The sequence below is a fragment of the Stegostoma tigrinum genome, chromosome 11, assembly GCF_030684315.1.
Source record: "Stegostoma tigrinum isolate sSteTig4 chromosome 11, sSteTig4.hap1, whole genome shotgun sequence".
Lineage (NCBI taxonomy): Eukaryota > Metazoa > Chordata > Chondrichthyes > Orectolobiformes > Stegostomatidae > Stegostoma > Stegostoma tigrinum.
In genome coordinates this window covers 83,695,051-83,722,170 of record NC_081364.1, presented here as the reverse complement: position 1 = coordinate 83,722,170, position 27,120 = coordinate 83,695,051, and the positions used below count along the sequence as shown (strand labels likewise).

The following is a 27,120-nucleotide window of genomic DNA, read 5'->3' as shown; positions in this document are numbered from 1 at the left end:
CTCATTTTAAGTGGTTGGAATGTAAGACAAGGGCCAATATTCGATTCGTCTTCGTGTTTATCTGCTGCATCTGTGTGCCAACTTCCTGTGTTTTGTGCACAAGGACCTCAACTGCCTTTATTGCAGATTTCTGCTTTTTTTTCTCCATTTGAATAAAACAACTCTTTTGTTCTTCCTTCCAAAATTAACAACTTTGCATTTTCCCACATTATACTGCATTTGCTTTTTGTCTATTCAGATATCAATATTTCAATGTGAAATGTGTGTACATCTCTCACAACCCACTTTTCTACTTTTTTTTTTACATTTTCTGCAAATTCGGCCCAGGTACTTACACTTCATTACCCCAAGTTATTTATATTTGTTGTAAACAGTTGCCGTCCCAGTACTGATCCCTGTGAAACTCCACTGGTCGCAGGTCACCAAGTTGGAAAAGAACCTCTAATCCCTGTTCACTGCTTCCTGGCTGTTAGCCAATTCTCCATCCATGTCAACTTATCACCTCCAACACCATGGTTTTTACTGTAAGGCTTAACCTTTTGTGAGGTACCTTGATGAACGCCTGCTCGAATTCCAAATATAACACATGTACTGGTTCCCCCCTAACTGCTCTGGTTCAGCATTCTTCAAAAAACTAATAGTCAGACATGATTTCTCTTTCATGGAGTCATGATGACTCTGTTTAATTAGATTATTGCTTTCCAAATGCACTGTTATTATTTCCTTAATGATTGATCCCAACACCTTTTCAACATTAAATGTTTGGCCTAAAGTTACCTGCCTTTTGCCTCCCTCTCTTTTTGAATAGGGGTGTCACATTGGCAGTTTTCCAGATACTTCCCCAGAATCCAAAGATGAGGAAAACTACAACAGTACACCCACTATTCCTGGAGCTAACTCTTTTATCTGTCCCACCAATGCTTGTGCCAGCACGAGTTGCCCCACAGCGCTGATGTGACAGTCACTGCAAACACCATTATTCAACAGTCTTGCACAGAAATTCTTTGAAAGTGCATCAAGACCAATGTGGCCTTTGCACTGAAGCTTGCATTTTACAAATGGCATGGGGTCAGTGATGCAAGTGAGTAGACGGATGTCAGAGGCCATTTTTAATGGAGGCACCTTTCCCACGTATTGCAAACAAACTGTTCCAATCCTGGCAGAGCCATTATTTGTTCAACCAGTTTGTCCATCAGCTGCCCCCCCAATAGAGATTTCCTGTGTGGTGCCAAGGTACCTGCCTTGCTCTCTAGGATTATGACTATCAATTGCCCCTGATACATGGTTCGTGGAGGTGAGCTCTCAACACAAATTGCTGATAGGAGGTTATATTTAATGAAGCAGCACTAATTAGAGATGAAGTATACTCCCTCAGCCTAGAATTTGTCTTCTACTTCAAAAGAATGAAACAAAAGATTGCAATTTAAGTTTTTTAATTTAAAACAAATGTAAGAACATTGAAAACATTTACTGAACACTATTTTTAGAAACAAACTTAGACAAAGAACTCAGATGATTTTCTCTTCTACCTGTGGCTGGTATTGTTGGCATAGCCTCGATGTTGAACCATTTTAATTTTAAAGTGGTTATGTGTAAATGTCTAATTAGTGAATCCTATGTCGAGCACCAAGCGATTTACAGGAGGAGAAGGAAATAAAATACATACGACCTCTCAAAAATCAGGGCGGTGAGCTCTCTAAAGCCCTTCCTCACCAGAGCTCATTGATTCACATTGGGAAGGAGGCTCAAACATTGCCTGTGGAAGAAAGGAATACCAGAAATGTTAAAGTGCTTGTTGTTCCTGGTGTTAATTTATACATCGTGCAAATGTGAATTTGACAGAGACTCAAATACTGTTAAAAATTCCTGATATTTTGCTACTTTGAATGGATTTTTGTTTTGGATCCATTTGAAAAGTGAATATACATAACCAACGCTGTCCTGCACGTGAGATGTGATTGCATGAAGATGAAAAGGTCAATGAATGAGTTTCAAATTGGCTGTTAACCAATGAAACCCACTTGAAACAATGACAGGTCTGAGTAATGGAACATGAGCAGATAAACTAGGAACAACAAGTGTCTTACAGTATTCATGTCTGAGGTGATCTGGTCCCCTGTGCATCTTTTAAATACCTTTTATCCCCAAAATGGTTTGCACTTTACAAATATATATTCTCTTACACACGCACGCACATCTCACAATATAACCATTCAAAATAAATTCATTATAAAGCTGAGCATTAATTAAAGTCTCAAACAAGTGCAATACCACCGGCAATAATAAACAGTGCTGTTATTTCTTGCAGTTGCAGTGAGTTAAAAAACATCAATGGGTTTTTAATGCAGAATTAGTTAAAGCCTCTGGAAACAAAAGGTTGGCTGGAGACTTTAAAGGCCGAGCCAAACAAACCAGCTGAAGTACTCATCATCTCACCTAATGGTCTGGATGAATGGTTAGTTTGTTAGTTTTTTTTTCCCCTGAGATGGCTTGCACTTTACTCTCATATATCCTCTCATACACACACTCCCTCACTCTTACACTCTGACAGTTTCATTTGCAGTCTCACACTTACACACACAATTTCTCACTCAGCCTGTTATAGTCGCTCACACACACACTCAGTCAGTCTGACTCACACTTCACGCAGCCTCACTCACACTCAGTTTCACTCACAAGTATGGACTCATTCACACACATGGACTGACTCCCTTCCCTCACACTCTCAAACAGTCTCATTCACACTCAGTCTCACGCAGTATCACAAGCACAATCTCAAGGGTGGCACGGTGTCTCAGTGTTTAGCACTGCAGCCTCACAGCGCCAGGGACCCGGGTTCGATTCCAGCCTCCGGTGAGTGTCTGTGTGGAGTTTGTACATTCTTCCCGTGTCTGCGTGGGTTTCCTCTGGGTGCTCCGGTTTCCTCCCACAGTCCAAAGATGTGCAGGTGAGGTGGATCGGCCACGCTAAATTGCCCGTAGTGTTTGGGAGTGTGTGGGTTGTAGGGGGATGGGTCTGGGTGGGATGCTTCAAGGGGCAGTGTGGACTTGTGGGGTCAAAGGTCCTGTTTCCACACTGTAGGGAATCCAATCTAATCTCACACGCTCTCACTCATACAGTATCACGCTGACTTTGCAGCTTCAGTCACACGCATACACAGTCTCACTCTGACTTTTTCACTCACACACATGGTCTCAGTCTCACACATACAGTCTCATTCTCACTTCACACAGTCTCACACATGTAGTTTGACTCCCTCCCACACAGACACTCACATTGTGTCACATGCACAAACTCAGGCTCAATAACACACATGCCCAATTTTGACTCTCACGCACCAACTCAGTCTCACTCACACAGGCTGTCTCTGACACTCTTAGCCAGTCTCATTTGAGTGCACAGTCTCACCCACACAGAGACTCACTCACACAGAGTCTCACCTGCGCACAGTCTCACTCGCACGCAGTCTCACCCATACATAGTCTCACTCACACACAGTCTCACTCATAACGCTGTCTCACTCGCATGCAGTCTCACCCGTACATAGACTCACTCGCACACAGTCTCACCCTCACACGGTCTTACTTGGAGGTTCAAACACACAGTATCACTCTGACTTCCCACGATTTCACTCTCACACACCTTGCCTCTCACATTCACATAGTCTCACTCATACACAATCTCACTCTGAGTTCACAGTCTCAATCACACATGGTCTTGTTCAAACTCACTCAATTACACATGCTCTCTCACTCATACATTCTCACACAATCTTACTCAGTCTGACTAATATTCAGTCTCACACTCAATCATACATTCTCAATTAATCTCACTGTGTCACTCAAACTCTCACTCACAGTCACACTCACATCGGATCACTCGCAGTCTCACTAACACAGTCTCACTCACACACAGTCTCTCTCAGACTCTCTCACACACACATTCTTATTCACACACATGGCCTCACTCTCACAAATGCACGGTCTCATTCACATACAAATTCCTACTCTTTCTCTCTCAGTCTCACTCTGACTCACTCTCACACGGGCCCACTCACACACGGGCCCACTCACACACGGGCCCACTCAGACTCTTTCACTCACACATGTTCTTAGTCACACACATGTTTTCACTCTCACAAATGCATGGTCTCATTCACATACAAATTCCTACTCTCTCTCTCTCAGTCTCACTCTGACTCACTGACACACAGACTCACTCACTCATCCACAGACCCACTCACACACAGTCCCACTCAGACTCTCTCACTCACACATGTTCTTAGTCACACATATGGTCTCACTCTCACAAATGCACGGTTTCATTCACATACAAATCCCTAGTGTCTCTCTCTCTCTCAATCTAACTCTGACTCTCTCTCTCACAGTCTCACTCACACATATGGTCTCACTCGCACACATGCTCTCACTCACAGTCTCACTCTGACTTCATACAGTCCCACTCTCTCACACCCACTCACACAGAAACTCTCAGTATCACTCACACAGTCTCACACTGACTGTCATTCAGTCTCACTCACACGTACAGTCTTACTCTAACTTCACAGTCTCACTCTTACACACACTCACAGTCTCACTCACACATCGCTTACTCTGACTCTCACTCACACAGTCTCACTCATATGTCCCACTATGACACAATAATTTTATGTTAAATTGTTGTAAAATTGAACATTAAGTAAAAACAGTTAAGGTCTCAAACAAGTGCAATATGACTGGCAGTAATAAACAACTCTATTATTTCTTGTAGTTACCCTTTGTTGAAGGCATGTCAATGGCATTCTGTCCAAATTAGTTTAAACCACTGGAGAAATAAAAATATTGATGGCAGGAATGGAGTGCTGAAGAGTTTAAAGGCCAAACCAAACACTTCAGTTGAAGTATTCATTATCCTGCCATTGGCTGAACAAATGGCTGGTTTGCTTTTTAACCAAACAACCATTGAGGAACCCAAGCAAATTCAATCACAATTGGTCAACAAGATTGATACGTAAACGATTCTTTTTCTCATCCAACCAATTGATACAAGACTGTGATGTTCATAGAAGACAGGTGGCAAGGTTCAATTCTCCAGCATTCCAGGAAAAATAGCTGATGTGCAAGATGTTTGAAAAGGACAAACAAGCACTGGACTCAAAAGTTAATGTTAAGCAATTGTCTGAAGTCAAGTCACTCTCTCCAAATTGTCCAATAATTTAAAGTAGAAAACTGCCAAAGTAATTTATTCATATATTGCAGGGTTTTTGGTACTGAGCAGAGATTTTAGATCCAATAGAGTCCCATGAAACATTATGTTCCTGACAGCTAAAACTTGCATAGACATGAAGATCTTCGTTCGGTGAATCTCAGGATGAAGTCGTGATTCATTTTCTTGTTCATTGCGTAATACAGGATGGCATCGGCCGGAAGTATGAGCACTGAAAAAGCAGAGGGAAAGCACATTATTATTCACACGTGTTTTCATCATATTAATTGTGCACAGGTCCAACTGCTTCCTGGGTACGGAAATATCAATGGCTGGGAAGAACAGAACAAACGTACTGCAAGGATTCAGAACGTATTACAAAACACAAGAGAAAATCTTGGAGTTATACCATCCTTAGGTAAACTCAATAACTGAAAACCATTATATCTGAGACCCATTCTCAGGATGAGCATTGTTGGTCAAGACTAAAATCCATTTCAAACCTCTCACTGTCCGATGGCACATGCCTTCTTCATGACAGTTTGTACAATTGAGTGGCTTTATTAGACCAGATATGAGGCTGTGAAGAGTCAGCATACAGTAGCCCAGGTAAAGATGTCAGATTTTCCTTACTACAGAACAACGCAAAACCACAATTGATTCACGAATGACCCAGCAGCTACATGGTCACTTCTGCTGATACCAGCATCAAACACAAAAAGGTGCAGTGTGATCAATGCAAAAACACTGAGAAAAGCTTTCCTCTCCTTCAGCATTGTGTTGGAATCTTGAAACTAACACCACTGAGGGCACCTAAATCAAACACGAGTTAGTGATCCAGTGAATGGCCATTTTCTGAGGGCTATGATGGATGCAGAATAAATTCCAGCTTTGTCAGTGAGACTTACGTCCAGGGAACTGATTTTTCTTTTCTGTGAAATCTGACAGGGATAGCATGCTGCAAAGGCATTGGGACCTTTCATTTTCATAAGGCATTCTGCTTAACACAGCCTGGATGGCAAGTTTTACACCACAGCAGAATTAAACCCATGAGACCTCGTTTCTACTTTTTTTGCGACAGATTAGCAACTTGACAGCAGTGACCCCATCCATGTTTCTGGTCTCTCAGCCACGGGCCAAAAAGAGGGGAAGAACAGATTAATTTCAGCAACAGGAAACATTTATTTTGGAATAACCAGTTAAAATAAGAATGAACAAAGCAGAACAATGTGCTAACAATGCGAATAATTCAGGATTTAATGCCACACCCAAATCCTGATGTACATCCTTCACTCAATATGGCTTTAGGTAGTTTTACAAAAGGGCTACTGGACTCTAAACACTACCCCTGACTTCTCTCTACATGTGCTGCTACTGCTGCTGTTCTTTTCCAGCAGTTTCTGATTTCCAGCATTTGTGGTTCTTTGTTCTGATTTGGCTTTAGGGCAATCTGATGAAATAATTTGCTTTTATTAGGTGCAGGTATTAGTTGTTTATTGGCTTTACATTCCTCAGAGTTGAATCCTGCTGAACATGCTTGGGTATGTTCAATGATACAAATTTAGATATCTGCAGATTTTTGGTGAAATCAAAAGAAAATATCAATTCCCTTGCAGTCGTTATGCTGTTCAGAAATAGATTTAACTTAAATTGAAGCAATTTCCACTGCTCACCTTTATTTGATTCAATGATCTGTGCTAGATCAAATTGCTGAGGACGCTCGGGTTCAAATTTGAGCGCGGTCATGGCTTTGTTGAGAACTTCAGATACACGATCTTGATTAGTCACCTAATTAAAACAACATTCACTTTTTATTAGAGATAATGGGAACTGCAGATGCTGGAGATTCCAAGATAATAAAATGTGAGGCTGGATGAACACATGAATCACTTTTTATTAATGCATTAGACACACACACCAAATGACATATATAATGCCTCAATTTCCAAAGGGCTTATAAATATTGCTGCTTTCACCCAGAAAACTAATTGGGACATTACACTGTAAGCTGTAAAAGTTACATTAATGAAATAATATCTGGTAGGACAGTTATTGTAAAATCTGCATTCGATGCTCCATAACACAGTTACTGTGAACAGTAAAGGTTGGAATTTGAATGGAAACAGAGCCCAGTGATCAAGTTTACCTATACACACAGTTTGAAACAAGTAACTAATGACGAAATTCATAATTTAAATAATCCACTTCCATCCCCTCCCACCCAAAACCCCCATACCATTTGACATAATGGGAACTGCAGATGCTGGAGAGTCCAAGATAACAAAATGTGGAGCTGGATGAACACAGCAGGCCAAGCAGCATCTCAGGAGCACAAAAGCTGATGTTTCGGGCACAGACCCTTCAACAGAAAAGCTTTGTTTCAAGGCTGAAGAGATTACAAGAGAGTTGCAGTGGGAGAAAGATCCACTGAGGTTTTTCCGGAGAGAGGAGGGTAACTTCTTCAGGTTAGGTATCCCTGGAAGAGGCTTCACAATGAGGTTAAAATTGTATCAGAGATAATGGGAACTGCAGATGCTGGAGAATCCAAGATAACAAAGTGTGGAGCTGGATGAACACAGCAGGTCAAGAAGCATCTTTGGAGCACAAAAGCTGATGTTTCAGGCCTAGACCCTTCATCAGAAAAGGGTCTAGGCCTGAAAGGCCAGACTGTGTGCTCCTGAGATGCTCTGCTGCTTGGCCTGCTGTGTTCATCCAGCTTCCCACTTTGTTACCGCCATACAATTTGCCTGCTTTTAACATTTATTGTCATTACAGCAAATGGCTCAATGTTGTTTGTGAAGTCTGACATTTCCTAATGTTATGCTTATTCATATAAATTATTCATAAAATTGCTTTAACAGTTTGAAACAGTTAGCAATTTGTGATTTGAAGACAGTGCAAATATTTAATCATAATGTGACTGTACAGGAATAATATTTGATAGGCAGGATATTGAGAAGACCAGTTTTTTGGGCAATTGTCTGCTTTTGTTTAATTCTCTGTTATATTTGGAGAATGCTTTTCTCAGCTCAAGTTTGAGCAATGACCTGGAAGATGAAATGCACCAGTAAATTTTCTGTTTCTTCTGGAGAACTGCAATGTTTTCTGGTTGAGTAAACTCACACTTAATTCTACTTTAATTTTGCTATAGTTCATTGCTAAAAAAACTACTTTTGCCACCCAGTCAAAAGCAAAGATCATATTAAATATATTAATGGATAGCAAATCTGAAAAATCCAAAAAATGTAGTGGAATTAAATTCCTGAGGAAGTGGCAGATGTAGACACAATTACAATGTTTAAAAGGCATTTGAATAAGTACATAAATAGGAAAGGTTTGGGGGGATATTTTGTTCGGTACGTCTCGACAATTCTATAAATGGTAGAGTCAAATATTACACAACTAGAGATTAGATGAACTACATTATCTTTCTAAGGAAGGGTCTAGGCCCGAAACGTCAGCCTTCCTGCTCCTCTGATGCTGCTTGGCCTGCTCTGTTCATCCAGCTCGACACCTTGTTATTTTACATTAACTAACATCCCCAAAAGTGATCTTTTTTGAATAACCAATACCTTTTCCACTCTGTATGCTCAGACTTTAAATGATTAATCACTAATTTTAGTGATTCATTGGTGATAAATTGGATTTTCTAAATTATGTTCGAAGAAGTGCCACACAAGTGCGCAAGCAAAATTGAAGCCTGTGGAATGAAATGGGCAGTGGCGGTATAGACACAAAATTGGGTAAGGATTAGAACATAGAATCATGAAGAACAGTCATTTGCTCAGGCTAACTAAAGTAAATGAGGGAAACTGTTTACTGGTCCTTCTGACACTATGTACCAAGGTCAAAATCTAAGGTCATTGGTGGGGAGAAAAAGCAAAAACAAAAAAGAATCCTGCTTTTTCCAAACCGCAATGTACGAATAGGTGGTTAAAGCAGATTAAATAACTTTCTAAAGACAACTGAATAATTACATGGATCAAAATTTGCAGGGCAGGGCTAAAAAGGGCAATGGTGGTTGTGGTGGGGGAGATGGGTGGCGAATTAGGCTACTTCTCACTGAGATTTAACACAGACACAATAAGTCAAGTTTTTGTTTTGCTTTGTGATAACATTCCACGATTCTCTAGTTGGCCTCTCATGACTGTATTAGTTGGCAACAATTTGTTGCACATTCAGCAGGAGACATTTTCGTCATTTTGGTTGAGAATTTTGTTTTCTGTGTTTCATAGACGTTCAATTTAAACAAGCTGTTTGCCATTTGCTTATCCAAATTCTGCCTCAGATCTTAGGCTCGTTCTGCCCCATCTCCAACTCACTGACAAGCTAACAAATGTTCTCTTCACCAGAGTAAAGAGGCGCTGTTTGTTAACAATATTTAAACACTAGAAGCAATTTCCACACATCACACTGACCTCTGTGGAGGCACAATCAGAGTACGACTGATCCTGTCAAGGAAAATGCATGATCAAACAAAACAACCTATGTGCCTTCTAATTTGGCCAATATTCCTTCGACTTCCCTGAACTAGCCAATAGGCAATTATTCTGTTTTGGATTGCACTCTTGCTATTGGAACGCTTTGCCTGCAACGGTAGTAGATTCACCAACTTTAGGTACATTTAAGTCGTCATTGGGCAAGCATATGGACGTACATGGAATAGTGTAGGTTAGATGGGCTTCAGATTGGTATGACAGGTCGGCAAAACATCGAAGGCCGAAGGGCCTGTACTGTGCTGTAATGTTCTATGTTCTTCTCCAACCCATTTTTGATGTGCTTTCTTCCATGCACCAGCCTTTTAAATTTCACATGAGCCAAAGCCAGGAAAGAAATATTCAATATCTCTGTTAATATTACTCGATTAGTTTACAGATGGACCAAAGTGCCTGTGGTCAGCTAACTGAAGATCTGGTACCTCCTTGCTGATTTATTGTACAGTGAATGGTGCGTGTTAATTTGTGATATTTCCTCTTCAATAGTTATCAGCCAGTCCCCAAAATGGGGCAACAGAGTGCTGCACCTTGCCATGTACACTTAAAGGAGAAATGCAAGGAAAATGTGTTCAGGCCTAAAACCTAAACATTGCGACTGCATTACAAAACAGGATCAAAATGATGGTCAAAGCACTCCTATTGACCAAAAAAGGCTTCAGCAATGTGGAAAATACACAATGAATATGACTGCACGGCAACAAATAATTGGGATAAAAATTCCTCTTGCGATACTGGCAGAGAGCAATGGCAATTATTTGGACCGAGCATGACGAGAGCAAACAGTCCAGGGACTTACCAAAATAGTTTTGAATTCTTGTGCTCTGTCCTCCTCTAATCTGACTCGGATGAGGCAGCTTTTCTCATTCTGGCGGTTGTCCCTCCGACGTGTTGCACACCAGCAGCTGCCCAAACCCGCACGCCTACGAGACTTGGCTTTGTCATAATTTGATTTTGCTGGTGCACCACTGTTGGATAAACCTCCAGAGGAGGCAGTATCCACGGATCTTAATGACTGTGGAATAATTATTTTGTTTAAGAAAACGTTTGTCAATTGTTGCATATTAGATACTTCCTCCTTTCCAGTTATATTTATTATTACACAAAATATGCTCGCCTGCTGCCCACAAAGGTGAAGGCATTCTGCACAGGACAGCTTAATTGTAAGAACATGAAGTTGCACATGAATTCTTGGTCGTTGCTGTCTTGTGAAATATTTAACTTGCAGTTCTTTCCTCTACCAGTAAAGATCACTTCTGAGGAATTATACTCCCGCTTGTGTTTACTAGCTGTTCAGTCAACATCAACAATTCAGTACTTAGCATGCCCATAAATTACTAATTAGTTTCCTTCAGCACAATAACATTGTGGTCATTTCACTTAACCATGTAAACTGGTGCTTCAATTCTAAGTTTGTCAGATAAACCCTTTGGGGTTTCAGTTTGCACTCAGTATGTGAACATGCTTACATAAATATTTATTTGCCCACTTCACCCTGCTACGCACAGAAATCTTGAATACAACTATACTGTTTGAAGTTAAAACACATTTATGAATTGCAGGTGACTGCGAATGGGCCAACCAGTGCATTGTGCAGGTCAGAATGTGTGCGGCACAGCACCACTGGCAGAAAGAAAGACAGACAGCAACAGCAAACCACATACAGCAGAGAACTAAAGAAACCAGAAGTGAAATCATCCAAGTCACTGCAGCTCTCAGTTTATGATTAACATACAGGGAGTCACAACACTAAACAGGAGAATCCATAAAAAGGAAGAGGGTATTTTGAAACAAAGAAATACCACTCCAAAACACCTAAATGTGACCTAATAATACTTAGCCCAATTCTTAGGGGAATACATTATGAAAATATCCCTGGGACAAGTCCGAGACATATTCTGTAAACAATAACCATAACACAACTTTGATAATCTCCCAAGATACAATGGTCTTCAGCAGAGAACGCACTAATCAACAGCTCAAAGCCCAAATATTGAAGAAAAACAAAACGTGCAGTCACGAGGACTCCATGCAGAGAGCTGCATTACTTTGTTGCAATTGCTGGATCAAGACCTGTCCAACATACTCTAAATACTGTTTTTGTGGGCAGTGCGCTTCAAGCTGCGACAGATGTACCCCATGCACTAAAATTTACTGTGTAGAAATTAAACATGCTGTGAATAATTAAAGATGAAATATTTTGGCTATTAGTATAAAATCATATAAAATATCTAAGCAAAACAAAGCCAACAGCACAACTAAAAAAAAACAAATAAAATCAGCTCTCACTTCGTGAGCGAATAACACCTTTTCTGGAATCAAATGCTTCAGTAACCAGCACAAAGGTTGAATTTGGTTGGGAATTGCACAGCTGTCTTGCCTTCGTTCTGAAAGCAAGTAACCCAACTTTGGCAAGTGGGACCTGGGACGGAAAATTGCTGGCAGCAGCCAGGTATGAAGATGCTTGGTGGAACGGCATTTACTTTAAGGATTTCAGTCTGGCTGAAACATCAAAATGGCTATTCGGCTAATAGCTCTTCAAAGAAAGGCGAAGGAGATTGGCTAGGCAGCCATCCAGCTCCAGTGGCTGGGACGGTATCACTGAGTACCCTTGTATCCTCTTGACTGCCAAAGTGTAGTCAGGATAATAATACGGCAGGAAGGCAGAAGAAAGGAAGGAAAGAAAGAAGAAAAAAAACTGTCTGGACATTATTAGGCAAACCAGAGTCTCCAAGAACAACATATTTTACGTGATGAGTGCCTCACTGTCTCACCTTTTCCGGCGCTTTTTGCGAAGTGCTCGGCTCTTCCATTTCCAAGTGGCTGGAATCGGATAAAATGCTGGCTGCGGTAATGCTGTCGTCTGAATCCTCATTCTGAAGGGATGCTCGCTGCTCAGAGCTTTTAGTTTGAGTGTTGTGTATTTTAACACCTCTCTTTGAAAACAGGCTGCACAAGGGAAAGGGGACACAACAAACATGAAAATGTCATTGCATTCTAGAGAAACTGTTAAAAAAAATTAAACTAGAATGAAGGTATATTGATGATGTGAGTACCAGGAGTTTGATGTTCGCCACATTTGACCTGTGAGAAATTAATAGTGGCACACTCATACCAAGAGCTCGCATTACTAGTATTGAACACCGTTACATTGTCTAATAGTTAGGGAGTGTATGAATAGGTTACAATGTTTGCATATTCCAATGGCACAAGAATCTGGGCTTTTTGCAGTGTTTGTTCAACCTGCTATCAACTTCAATCTCATGAAAGGCAAAATGTGGATTTGAATACCCACAGGGTGGAAAATTTCCCCCAACCTGGCAACATGCTAATGTGTATGTAATTTCATCCTGAAAGCTGCAGTTTATTAAAAATAAAACGTGAAACAAAGTAACACCATTGATAATTGATAGAAAACTGTATACAACACTTTGTAAGGTAGGACAGTGAACTATGAATTTGGCCTTCAGTATATTGGTACTGCAAACGTTAGGATTTCTATTCAGCAATTTGCATTTATATTGCATAATTAACATCGAAAATTTTCCAAAACTCCCAAAAGAAGTACAGCAGATGGCATGACAAAAAAATTCCTACACTGAAAATCCCGATTGTTGGTATATTAGGCATTAAATAGTGCAGGGAGCAAGAGCAGATGGCTGCTGAAATGTGAGATTGCACACTAATGCTGCAACGTTGATTGTCTGCACTTCGAGAATCACAATTAAGCCACGGAAGCCTAAATCACATCCATGTAACATCCACACTCATGTAAAGAGAAGATATCCTAGGAAGTGAATAAGTGTTTCCCTTCACTTTCTTGGTTTCTATATAACAATAGTCACATGTCACAGTCCAGATCACTGCAAGGCACAACACAGCAACAAGGCATGCTTTTGCTTCTCTGAAACTCTACACGGGTAGGTGGTGTAAAATCTGACTTTGCTGAGTTCTGGTCAGTCCTTACCTATTGAACAGAAATATAAGATAATATCCCCAACTCAGGAAAATTATCAAAAACAATAACTTTGGAGTCTTTACACATGTATACACAACAACACAAACACATACTTTCATGTCACCTACATGGAAAGAGATTTGAGTTTTATAGACAATAGACAATAGGTGCTGGAGTAGGCCATTCGACCCTTCGAGCCAGCACCACCATTCATTATGATCATGGCTGATCATCCACAATCAGTATCCTGTTCCTGCCTTATCCCCATAACCCTTGATTCCACTATCTTTAAGAGCTCTGTTTATCTCTTTCTTGAAAGCATCCAGAGAGTTGGCCTCCACTGCCTTCTGGGGCAGAGCATTCCATATATCCACCACTCTCTGGGTGAAGACGTTTTTCCTCAACTCTGTTCTAAATGGCCTTCCCCTCATTTTTAAACTGTGTCGTCTGGTCCTGGACTCACCCATCAGCGGAAACATGCTTCCTGCCTCCACAGTGTCCAATCCCTTAATAATCTTATACGCCTCAATCAGATCCCCTCTCATCCTTCTAAACTCAAGTCTCCAAGTCCAGTCGCTCCAATCTTTCAACATATGATAGTCCCGCTATTCTGGGAATTGACCTTGAGAACCTACGCTGCACTCCCTCAATAGCAAGAATGTCCTTCCTCAAATTGGGAGACCAAAACTGCACACAATACTCCAGATGCGGTCTCACCAGGACCCTGTACAGCTGCAGAAGGACCTCTTTGCTCCTATACTCAATTCCTCTTGTTATGAAGGCCAGCATGCTATTAGCTTTCTTCACTACCTGCTGTACCTGCATGCTTGCTTTCATTGACTGATGTACAAGAACGCCTAGATCTCATGTGCTTCTCCTTTACCTAACTTGACTCCATTGAGACAGTAATTTTGAGGTGGAGCTTCAGATGTGAGAAGCATGTCTGATAATTTTTCAACAGAAGATATTTCTGCTGCCTGCTGACCCACAAAGTAGAACACAAATCTGATTTTTCACTCAAAATTGTTAAACATTGCTAGTTTTCATTATACAGGCCCACAAATATGCCAATTTAATTCACTGTAACACCTTTTTTGCTTACTTGTCTCTCATAAACAAATTTATTCCGGTGAAATTTAGCCATGGTGCAGAAACTTCTCTGGACAAATGAGAATCGCTAGGCAATACCAAGCTCATCACAGGTCCACATTCTACACTCATGGTCATAGCAAAGAATCTCTATCAATCAGTGTACACGAGACACATGCACGAGGTGAGAATAACAGCACCACTCCTTGCATCATCTCAAATTACTCGAACAGTTACTAAAAAATCTCACTCCAATGAAGCAATAATGACCACACATCAAATGTCTCTATTTGTCAAGGAACAGATGTAATTACCTTTCTGTCCATTCATCCCAATAATAAAGGAAATAATGAGATATTTGCGGTGCTTAACATGGGATACTTACCAGCTGAGGCGTTTAAACACACTCTTTTTGGGCTTTGGCGGTTTCTCGAGTTCAGAGGAGCTGCAGGGTGGCAAATAAACATTTTCAGACAAGATTCATTTAAAAAGAATCAGATGCTTTTGTTCAATATTCTTATTATTTATGGCAAAATCAATCATTTACATAGATTTGAAATTGCAGAATGATAATTTTGTTTGCAAAAGGCACGTGTTTTCAGGCAGGAGAACACTGAACATTACTTTGAGTAATGAGCGACAAAAGTTCTCACTGTAGGCACATCGATCTTTTCTGCTTTATGAACAGCAGATCAAGACAATAAGAGTTCTGAAGAAATGTCACCAGACCCGAAGGATAACTCTGCTTTCTTTCCACAGATGCTGCCAGACCTGCTGAATGTTTTCAGCAATTTCTCTTTGTGTTTTTGATTCCCAGCATCTGCGGTTCCTTTGCTTAATTTTTTACCAAGACGATAACCCCCTCAGTCTTTTTGCAGAACACGTGGAATTGAACAAAATGCTCGAACTTCTACAGCAGGTACAGAAAAAATTAACAAGGACTGGGCTTGAAAAAAGTTAACTGGAAAACATGAGAATCAAACTTCCAGTGCCGAAGGTGATACAATAGGTTGTAAAGTTATACAGGAGTTTCTCTGGGCCTCATCCACACTGTCATGTGAATGTACAGACAATGTCAAGCAATGAAAGGTAGTCATGAATCAGTCACTTCAGGTGACTAAAACACCACATGCCACATCTCGGAGGTAGTAAAATGAGGAGTATATCTCTTGACCAGACTTTCTGTTGCTGATATTTTCAGACAAACAGTCCGAAAATCAACCAAACTATCCGAGAGGTCCAAAAGAACTTTAAATATAACTTATGATCCATGCAAAGTGAATTTCGGTAACATTTTGTAATTACTGTTATAAATAAATACCATGTTTGAAGTTGGCCCAATACTGACTGTGCCACTGATGGAACTGACGATAATGCCAGGTGCTTGCTGCACATGGTCATCCATAGCCTGAGGATGGGCTTAATAGTGAGCTTTGATTTTCAAAGCAGGAATGTAAATTGCTACATCAGGTACATTTTAAATAATAACTTCTGCCCACCAATTTATGAAGAAGCAAACTGTTTTCAAACAATGTAATTATTACAAAGCCTGCTCTGTCAAAACTAAAAAATAGTTTCAGTGATCTATAATCTGGTTCGTTAATCAACTCTGGTCCAGGAATGGCAAAGTGTTTTGTTTTTCAGTTGGAGATTATTTTTGGTTGCATTATTAAAAATATACTGTGGCTATTTCGAGATGAGGGAATGATGTTTTTAGGCAACCATTGAAAGATACTTTAAAATGCTGACCAATTGTGTAGGGTTATTGTTAATTTTATGTTAGTAATAGGATTATGTGTTTGAAAAGAAATTGGAAGGAAAAGAAACATTTCTCAAAACTGGTACAATTTACATCTGGATTTGTAGGTGCACCCACAATAGGAGCTCTTGGACATGTTGCTAAAATTGGTCACTCATCAAGTTTTTTGCATTTTCCTGCAATCATTGGCTTAGTGATAGTATACTCTGCACTATTATATACCAATGAAACGCATTTTGATGCAACACAACAGAATTGATTCATTGAGCAACTGGCTTTATCCTCATCGGTCAGAATTCATTGTCAAAACTTTGAAACCAAGGAAAAGGAAGACAGTAAACAATCTGGCAGCTCACTAGCATTAAACAGCAATTATAACGAGAGAAGATTTCACACACAACCCTTAACTGTTTTACCTGCACACTCCTACAATACCAGTTACGTACTCGCTATCCTCACTTAAGTATTGTTGCATAAAGAACAAGTCTAGAAAATTCTCGTTTGGACGAAGGGTGTAAGATGAGCAAGCAAACTGCAGGGATTTGATACCCAAAATTATTTCATATTCCTGAAAGAACACAAATAAATAATGAGCTGTTAAGGCAATTTTAAACTGCTATAATTGCTCCTGCTAAATCCTAGTCTGTGGTATTTTGAACAGCATCGATAACTTTATTCAAAGTGCACAGTACATCATGTCACAAAAATATTTCTGCTTTGGAAATAAATGACACAAATGTGACTTTTCAAGGATAAATTTCTGTACAGATTATCCAGGATGGTTTCAGGACACTAATTCCCAAAACAGTGCTTCAAAGATGGATTATTTTAAAAAATGATTCACTTAAGAACCATAAGCTGATTTAGGGTGAAGACAAGAAATGTTATGAAAGATCATTCATCCAAGCAAAAGGAAGTCTGCCAAGTACAAAATAAGTGGCTGATCTATAGTAACTGATGCCAAGACAGACGGTGAAAATGTTGAGTTAATTTTTCAAGGTTGCACCACCATGAAATTGAATGGACCATGAGCAGCTCGAAGTTACTGGACTATTTTCTTTCAACCACAGTGGCTTCTTGGTTGAATCTTGTCACAATTTGACATGTAAAAGGGGGCAGACCTTTCTAAGTCAAACTCTGACAACATGTTACTGCCAAGTTGTAAAGTGCCAGCCAGTTTTCAACAGGTCAGTGAAAAGAAACACTTCACTACATCCACATCAGCCACGACAAATGGCGGGCCATTTGACAGATTACATTCCGAGCTGGTGAATTGGAGTCACACAGCGTTGGATGCCGATTTTGCCACCCAGCTGATTTTACATCACATGGCCCAGTTTGGCAAATTCAGCATCAGCTGCTTCTGATCGGAACCTATTCTATTCATAGGGACCTCAAGTTACAGCTCTGTAAGCAAGAATTCATTGTTTGCCATAAGGTCAAATTCCTCTCAAATTCATATTCTCAGGTTGCCTGCTGAATGTTGCAGTACAAGATGAAAATACAATCTGAGTGGGTTATCTCTGGGTGCTCTGGTTTCCTCCCAAGGTCCAAAGATGTGCATGTTAGGTAGATTGCCCACGCTAAATTGCCCGTAGTGCCCAGGGATATTTAGCTTCAGTGAGTTAGACATGGGGAATGGGTCTGGGTGGGACCCTCTTCAGAGTGGCCCTATGAACTTGTTGGGCTGCATGGCCTGTTTCCACACTATAGGGATTTGATGATACCCTCAACAGTAGCCATGACAACAGGGATGTTTGAGAATTTGGTATTACCAAATTCAGAAATATGGAGTAAAACATACTGCCCAGTCAGTGAGAATCCAAACAGGTGCACTCCCTCAATTTCTGACATCCCATGACGAAATGATGTCTCTCATCTAAAGGAAAATACTAATATGGAGAGATTGTTTATCCAGTGTCTTCAACAATGAAATAGCTTCCATGACACTGAGATTAATTGAACAACATCTTCACTCACATAACGCCTAGCATATCCTGTGCGTGGCTGTGACTGTTCAAAGGTAAATTGCAGCACATTAGCAGCGCAAAAGCAGGCTATTTGACTGAACTGCTCCATGCTGATCTATACACCTCTCCCACCTTGCTTCAAACTCTAAATATGCCGCTGTGTCCTTTCTGACATCTAACTTTCTCTCAAATACATCTGTGCTCATCCTCTCAACGAGTCCTGGTAGCAGCAGCTTCTGCATTCTGGCTGCTCTGAGTAACAAAGCATCTCCTTAATTCTTTATTGGATTTATTAGTGACCATATACATTTAGGATGCTGTTGGGGACTCCCCCTACACCCCCATCAAGCAAATAAAGCAGCACAAGATTGAAAAGCATGCTTTTCCCCTTTCATACAATTCCAAACATTTTGTACAGTGCAATTTTCAGTACTAACTTTTTGTCTCTTGTCAAAGTTGATCAAGCCATTCTGTAAGAGATAGACAAGGACAAAGAAAATTAATTCAAATGTACAAAGGTCAAACAGTACAACAAGATCATGAAATTTAAAAGATCAGAAGTGAAATACAAGCTCTGTAAACTTGGTTCCATTTTAGTATATCGTCAAAGGCCAATCACAAATGATCTGTCATACCACCAGGTCATATCTTGGACACTACATAGAACCCTTTGCTCCAGTCAAGTAGATCAGTACCAAGCTGAAGACATTCTCAGCTGTACAACTGCTCAATAGGCAGTGACATCCAGGTAACCAATTTACCTGTACAGAATAAAAATGATGTGCAATTTATCCAACCTTTTGAAAAACTAAACCCGTATTCAATTAACTGCAAAGTGATTTGCATGTTCCTTTGTTTACAAGTTGTTTGATTCACAGCACAAAGCATCAAATTATTCTGATTGGGATTATTAATCAAACTCATTCATTTTTTTTATTGCTTTGATTCTCATCTACAAGCAGCTTGCAATGAAACCATAATAATAGCGCTCATCAGCAAATAAGGAATCCAAATCTTGTAAGACAGACTTACTGAATGGTAATTCGGGAAAGCCGAATCCAGCGCTGAAAATTCTGTCAAGAAAGTTCCCATGTACGGCACAATTCCCTGAACGATATCCTACAAAAAGAGAGGTGAATTTGTTTAATCCATTGTGAACTCATTGTCCTATTTCTCAAAATTACTACTCCATGTCTTATTTATTCCCTTGATCATACAACTAAATCTATTTAGAATCAAAATTTAGGACTCAAAATTTTAGACAGTTATACAGTGGAATGCAAAGTTAGATCTATAAAGGCCAGGCAAGTTCAACGTTTGATCCCTCATCTGTGAACTGGAAACCAAACTCAATATTTGTGTAACCTCATCATTTGGAGATTGGAAATTTTCTACGTAACGTGCAATTTCGCTTGAAGATAAAAAGAATTTACCTCGCCAGATCTCCAAAACTTTGTCTCAACAAGTTTAAACGTCATTTTTTTCTAAACTCAAGAATATAATTCTTCTCAATGTCTTTTCATTGCACACCTCTCTTACCCGAAGAAATAATTTAATGGTCTCAGATGGTGGGTTGGTTCAGAACCTAAGAGCCTAGGAGATACATCGAATTGGCAAATTGGAGCCAAAATTGGGTTTGCGGCAGGAAGTAAATGTGATTTTTGAAGGGCTTTTCAGCAACTTGATGCTTTCATCCAGCAGCATACCACAGGGTACAGTAATAGTTCTTACTGTGCGTACATTAATGTTGAAGACACGAAAGCTCCAAGTATGAACAGCCGATTCACAGATGACACAAGAATTGGACGGTTGTGAACAGCAAAAAGCCTTAGTCTCTCGGGTTACGCATATGGGCTGGTTAGAAGGCCTGAACTGAGGCAAATAGAATTCAATCCAGAAAAGTGTGAGGTGAAGCATTTTGGGGGTCTAATAGGTCAGGAGAATATATGTTCAATGAGATAATAAGGTGTGGAGCTGGATGAACACAGCAGGCCAGGCAGCTTCAGAGGAGCAGGCAAGTTGATGTTTTGGGTCTGGATGACAGAGGATCAGAAGGACTTTGGTGTGTGCATAAACATATTCTTGAAGGCAGGAGGACCTGTGGATAAGTTGGTAAAATATTGGATACTTGCCTGAATATAACAGCAAAGGGGTAATGATGGAACTGTAAATAACATTAGTTGAGCCACAGCTGGAACAATGTGTGCCTCAAAACTAAGGCATTTTGCTACTTACTACCGCTCCAATTCTTGTGTCATCTGTGAACCTGCTGTTCACACTTGGAGCTTTTGTGTCTTGAACATTAATGTACACACAGCAAGAACTATTGCGGTGCCCTGCACCACTGCCAAAGCACATTTGTGTAAGATGCTGAAAGATTAGCAAACCATGCACTGTAATTCGCTGCATAATCTGGGAGAAAGCTTTATGGAAGTTATACAACTGTCCAATCATGAACTCACATTTTCCCCTGTATACTTACAGAATTTTGCACCACAAAAACAATCATCATGCAGAGCACACATTTTTGATTATAAAAGCAAACCTACTTTTAGATTCAATCTAGATCAGAAAAATATGTTGAAATTCTGTACAGTGCACCAATCACAACACACAATAAACAAAGTGTGACAGCAGGGCAGTAGAAATTCTGGGGCAAACATCTGGAAAGCAATGTAAAAAGATCGTTCACTGCAACTAGAACATTGAGCAGTTTGAAAAATGGAGTGTCTGTCAAACTGACAACATGCTAGCATGATTACTGCATTTCTCCCTCTTCAAATACCAGCTTAAAAGTGTTTCAATTCCATCTAAGAATGATTTAGAGAATAAGAAAACGTTGACTATTTTCTGAGCTGGACAACTAGTTTGGTAAAGTGGCACCAAAATATTTATATCTGACCAATTATTCTGTTATTTTGTCAAATTCAGGAGCAAAATGAGTGGACAAAGAGCATGATAAAAGGAGTGAGGAGGAATGGCTAGAAATTTGTCAGTTTTCGTCCAAGCTAGTTGAAACTAGATAGTTGATGTCTGAAATACTGAACAAAGAGATATGAATATCTCTCCATTCCTACGCAGCAAATAGTTCTGACTGCAGAGAACAAGAAAAGGAAGACATGGTAATTGAGTAAAAACACTTATGAGAACCAGTTAAATCTCTTAATGTTTTGCCTTGGCTTTTATTAATTACAAGGCCCTTGAGGTGTACAAAGCAAAAGAAAAAGAAATTGGCACATATCGCACTTTAGACATTGCTTCAGTTCAAATTTCCAAGATAATGAACACTGAGAAAGATAATCTATGAAGGCTGCATCACTGCATCATAGACATTGCTTCAGTTCAAATTTCCAAGATCATGAACACTGAGAAAGGTAATCTATGAAGGCTGCATCACTGCATCATATACATTGCTTCAGTTCAAATTTCCAAGATAATGAACACTGAGAAAGATAATCTATGAAGGCTGCATTACTGCATCATAGACATTGCTTCAGTTCAAATTTCCAAGATAATGGACACTGAGAAAGATAATCTATGAAGGCTGCATCACTGCAGTATAACCAAATTAGATGTCGATTAAAATGTTAACTGCAATATCATCAGCAATTATAAGAATCATGACAAAACAATCTTGGAAGACTTGAGCCAAGCCAGACCAGCTGGACTGCAATACATATACTCCTGTTGCAGTATTGATTGACAGAATCTGTATGCATTCAGTCACCAACTGAGTTCATTGCAGATATTTTACTAGAAACTATTGATCATGGCCTGAAAATAGTCACACTGGGCCAAGTGCAACACCTTACCTCCATTAGCAGCTCTCTACTTGCTACAAAGTTATCTTCTTCATTGTTTGAAAGGTCTTCAAATGTTATCTTACTGCTCCTAGTCAAGAGAATGAGACAAATTACTCTTGACAGAATAGAGTCAAGATAACAAACAGCTGATACGGAATCTGACAAATAAGCAAGTAATACAGAGAGTGAACGGCAGTGAAGCATTTTTACAATAAGTATAGTTATGTTAACCAAATTGTTCAGAAATGTTTTGGCAATCTCTGGGGCAGGTAGAACTTGAACCCTGATTGTTTCAACCCAGGGATGGGGATACTGCCATTGTGCCGCAAAAGCTCTTGAGTGCAGTCGTTTTGGTGAATCTCATTGCAGCAAGAGAGATTTCATTCCCAAGCTGCTACAAAAAACAACCATGATCAAATGGTCTGAGGCACACGAACATAAACTACAGGTGTGCACTTCAAAGTGTTATAGAGTGCTTTCTTGGGAGATTAAAATAATTGTTGTCTTTGTATTTTAGCATCCCACACAAACCTCCGGCTTATATCACCCCATCACAGCATATCCACAGGAAACTGTGTTACGTTGCATCCAACAGCAGATCAGTTTTGGAACACGATAGTTAAATATTTCAAGTTGCCAAACAGTTTTCTTTTTCCACTTAAACAAATTAACTCTTCGCTCCTTCGTGAAAGAATGAAAGATTCTGCCAATTAGCCAATTGTTAGGATTGCACTGTAGTGCCTCTGGTAATCCTGTTAATGCACCGAGCGTGTGAAGATCGCTTGTGCAAGTAAACCTGGAGGTCAAACCTGCAATTTCCTACCTCATATTTATTAAATAAATATTACAAGGCTCTTTCTGAACAATGACTTACTTTGACACGGCTGCCCAAGTCTTCTTCAAATTGAACACACTATTCGATTGCAATGCCGTGGTAATTGCATGCGCTGACGAGAAATTCTGCAAAGTCCTACATTCCTGTCAGAAAAAAAAAGCCGTGAGTTCTGTGGAAAAAGCAGTGACTCCCCATTACCCAACACCTCAGACTTTTTAAAAAGGTTCTATCAGAAAAATGTTAGCTGAGAAAATAACAGCATTAACAAACAAACTTTTTGAGGGAAAGAATTCCATGATTCTTGGCAACTCAAACCTTGATATTAGTTTTGTATCCCTCTGAGACAACCTTTTCAGTTCACTTGCTGCCAGCCTGTGACTGATTAGATATGATTACTGACACCAAAGGAGAGCTTAAAATGTGTAGGATTGAGACATGGACATCTGAGTGGTAGAAGTAGCGAAGGTAGGGGGCTGGAGGCGGGGTAATCATCTTTGTTATATCCATCACATTTAGCTCATAAATGAATGATAGGTTGTGTTATCTGACAGAATAGGAGGGCAGGACCAGTCACGTGAGATACTCATTCGAGGGAAAACAGAGAAATCAGGAAATTGGGTCTACTTTTATGAATCACTACGTTATTGATACTGAGTTAACTAATCTTACCTAGATTAGCAGCTGAATGTCCTTCATCTGTTTCCACCACCCCCCCAACCTGTTGGAGGTAGGGAGAAAACTGGATCAAATCAAACCTCCCAAATGTGTACTTTGGGGTGTGGTGGAGATGAGGAGGAAGCCTGCAAGTGTTTGTTATCAGGTCTCAAAGCCACTTCTGCTTGGGGAGGAAGGCCAGGGAGGTGCAGGGTGATCACACCATTTGGGATTTCTTTGGAGGTGCGTCAATTGGCATAATCATAAGAGCCTTATCTGATTAAGGCCAGCAGGTAGGTTCTCCAGCCCAGAGTCTTCCGGCTTCAGGGAAATAAAGCTGCTGCAGTAAAATGGAAGTAATGGAGGGCACTTCAACATGGAAGCCACTCCTTGCCAACTATTGTAAAAACTCAAAATCAGAACTAGAAAAGTCAGCCAAGTGATCAAAGTAAGGTGGTGATTCCTCTTCAGAATAGCCTTTGATAGCACCAGTGTATATGTCAGCAACTCTTTCATCCATGTCTACTACTGGGAGTCAGCCTACATTCGGTTGAACTGCTCCATATTGTAAAACTGGAGACAGACTTTCAAATCCCCATCAAGGTCCCATTAATGCCTCAAGACTCTAAACGAGTCAAAACTGATGCAGGCAGTGTTGCCAAGACCCAAACCAGACTTCTCTAAATTAGCTGGCAACAGAATTATTGTGAACTTTCATTCCAAACCTTACGAATGAATGAATATTTTGTTGTCACGTGTATACGGAAAAATACATTGAAAGTCCAGTTTTGTTGCAAAATCCAGTGCAATTTTGGATGATAAAATCAGTAAGAATCAATTACTTCCTTTACTTAGTATCAGAGATAATGGGAACTGCAGATGCTGGAGATTCCAAGATAATAAAATGTGAGGCTGGATGAACACAGCAGGCCAAGCAGCATCTCAGGAGCACAAAAGCTGACGTTTCGGGCCTAGACCCTTCATCAGAGAGGGGGATGGGGGGAGGGAACTGGAATAAATAGGGAGAGAGGGGGAGGCGGACCGAAGATGGAGAGTAAAGAAGATAGGTGGAGAGGGTGTAGGTGGGGAGGTAGGGAGGGGATAGGTCAGTCCAGGGAAGACGGACAGGTCAAGGAGGTGGGACGAGGTTAGTAGGTAGCTGGGGGTGCGGCTTGGGGTGGGAGGAAGGGATGGGTGAGAGGAAGAACCGGTTAGGGAGGCAGAGACAGGTTGGACTGGTTTTGGGATGCAGTGGGTGGGGGGGAAGAGCTGGGCTGGTTGAGACCTAAACCAGCCCAGTTCATCCCCTCCCCCCACTGCACCACACAACCAGCCCAGCTCTTCCCCCCCACCCACTGCATCCCAAAACCAGTCCAACCTGTCTCTGCCTCCCTAACCGGTTCTTCCTCTCACCCATCCCTTCCTCCCACCCCAAGCCGCACCCCCAGCTACCTACTGACCTCATCCCACCTTCTTGACCTGTCCGTCTTCCCTGGACTGACCTATCTGCTCCCTACCTCCCCACCTACACCCTCTCCACCTATCTTCTTTACTCTCCATCTTCGGTCCGCCTCCCCCTCTCTCCCTATTTATTCCAGTTCCCTCCCCCCATCCCTGATGAAGGGTCTAGGCCCGAAACGTCAGCTTTTGTGCTCCTGAGATGCTGCTTGGCCTGCTGTGTTCATCCAGCCTCACATTTTATTATCTACTTCCTTTACTTAATTAGTTAATTACTCGGTTCCTATCCTGATCCTTTCCAAATGTACGAGTGGGAATGCCACATGTTGGCGACAAGTACAAACCTGGTATCAGATCTGACAGCCCTTCCTCACTCTTTTCCCGATTGCTGACTAACATGCTGAGACAAATTCCTTTGGCAAACACATAGGAAACAGACAACCAGGCAAGTTACTGAAGGGCCGTCATGTAGGCACACAGAATGCAGAACATTGGGAATAAAATGTACACTGTTTCATAAATTGATTACGGCTTGGAAGGGAGGCAAATAACACTATGTAATGCCCAATAACTAACTTCATTTTTGAAGGGCCAGTAAAAATCTGAAATCAGTTTGCCTTTTTTATCCACATAAATATTTTTGATTAGAAAAAAATACATTAATATTTCAATGCAACTGTAAACTGAGGCAAGAACTATTAGCAGCCAGCACTACAGAAATTATGAATGCTAGGATTTTCCATGAAGCATTCAACTCTTATTCAGAAAAGTATTCTGCTCACCAATTCAAGAGGCTTTCAAACCTTGGACATATCAACACATAGTGTTAATGGCTTGCTCTCTTCCACCATGGTTGTTTCATGCACTGTGGACTTTAACATGTCACAAAGGCTAAAAACCAATAAAGAATAGTGTACCTGGGCAACATCAATCCATTTCTCAATGATTTTAGCCGTCTGCCATGGTTTCAACTGTTGAGGTCTTAATATGGTGCTGGTGACACATTTTGTAACATTATTGAACTGTGTCATGGTGGCCTGGACGGTTGATACCAGATGCTGTTTTTCTTCCTTCCCTCGTTGAGACCAGATGGACCCTAAACATTGGCTGGGCACAAGTTTCCAAAAAAGATCCTGATCAAAAATAAAAAGGAAACAAAGGTTAAAGGTGTCAGTCGTGCCATGTTTTAAGCAATGAACGACAAACAAGATTTGTCCGTCCATGGGTACATTCGCCCTGCTAGTTTGCAATTGTACATTAAAACTGCATGCTATATTGTCAACGACTGGCTATATAATACTCACATTGATGCACAAGGGCACATTGGCTATTCAGACAGATCAAAACCCTCGAATTTTCAGTCATCTGCTTCCAATTTGTAGGTTAGATTTAAAATCACTGGTTATCTCCACCCAACTCCGACTGTTGGCTCCACGCACACCATCAATGCATGGCTCTGCTGGCAATAGTCACTGCTAAAGATGCTCAGCCCTGGTGGCCCACAGGCTAGACAGGCTGGGCATCAGTATAGCGGCCCTACATCATGTCTACTTCTCGCACCAAGGCAGGTTGACAGAACACAATGGCAGCCTGGCCCTCTGTTGGTTCAACAGGGCTCAATGTCAACACTTCACCACTGTTGGTTTCATGCTGAACACAAATATTGCCAAACGTCCAAGCTTGTCAACTGGTCATTCAGATTACATTGTGTCCTTCTGTCTCCCTCTTCAAGATGAGCAACTCCCATCAACAATTATGCTCCGACAGTGAAAGTTAACACAACCGGCAAATAGCTCCTTCGGATCCCCGTAAACTCATTCAGAATGGAGAAATTTGTCAGTCTCGTCACTTTCAAAGCCAGAGTTGGCTGTGACAGGCTGCAGTAGAAAGGAGTGC

At 40.7% G+C, this 27,120-nt stretch overlaps 1 protein-coding gene across 1 annotated transcript; it reads right to left on the bottom strand.

Annotated features, from left to right (window-relative positions):
- Nucleotides 1-1,476: 1,476 nt before the first annotated feature.
- Nucleotides 1,477-22,359, bottom strand: LOC132210240 (ral guanine nucleotide dissociation stimulator-like 1). The gene is made up of 10 exons (XM_059649662.1): nucleotides 22,287-22,359; nucleotides 19,507-19,593; nucleotides 18,912-18,944; nucleotides 16,921-17,072; nucleotides 15,131-15,190; nucleotides 12,473-12,647; nucleotides 10,498-10,713; nucleotides 6,879-6,993; nucleotides 5,323-5,437; nucleotides 1,477-1,756 (listed from the first exon to the last, which is right to left on the bottom strand). The coding sequence occupies exons 1-9, from the start codon at nucleotides 22,290-22,292 to the stop codon at nucleotides 5,325-5,327; spliced, it is 957 nt and encodes a 318-aa protein (XP_059505645.1). The 5' UTR covers nucleotides 22,293-22,359; the 3' UTR covers nucleotides 1,477-1,756; nucleotides 5,323-5,324.
- Between the last annotated feature and the right edge of the window lie 4,761 nt (nucleotides 22,360-27,120).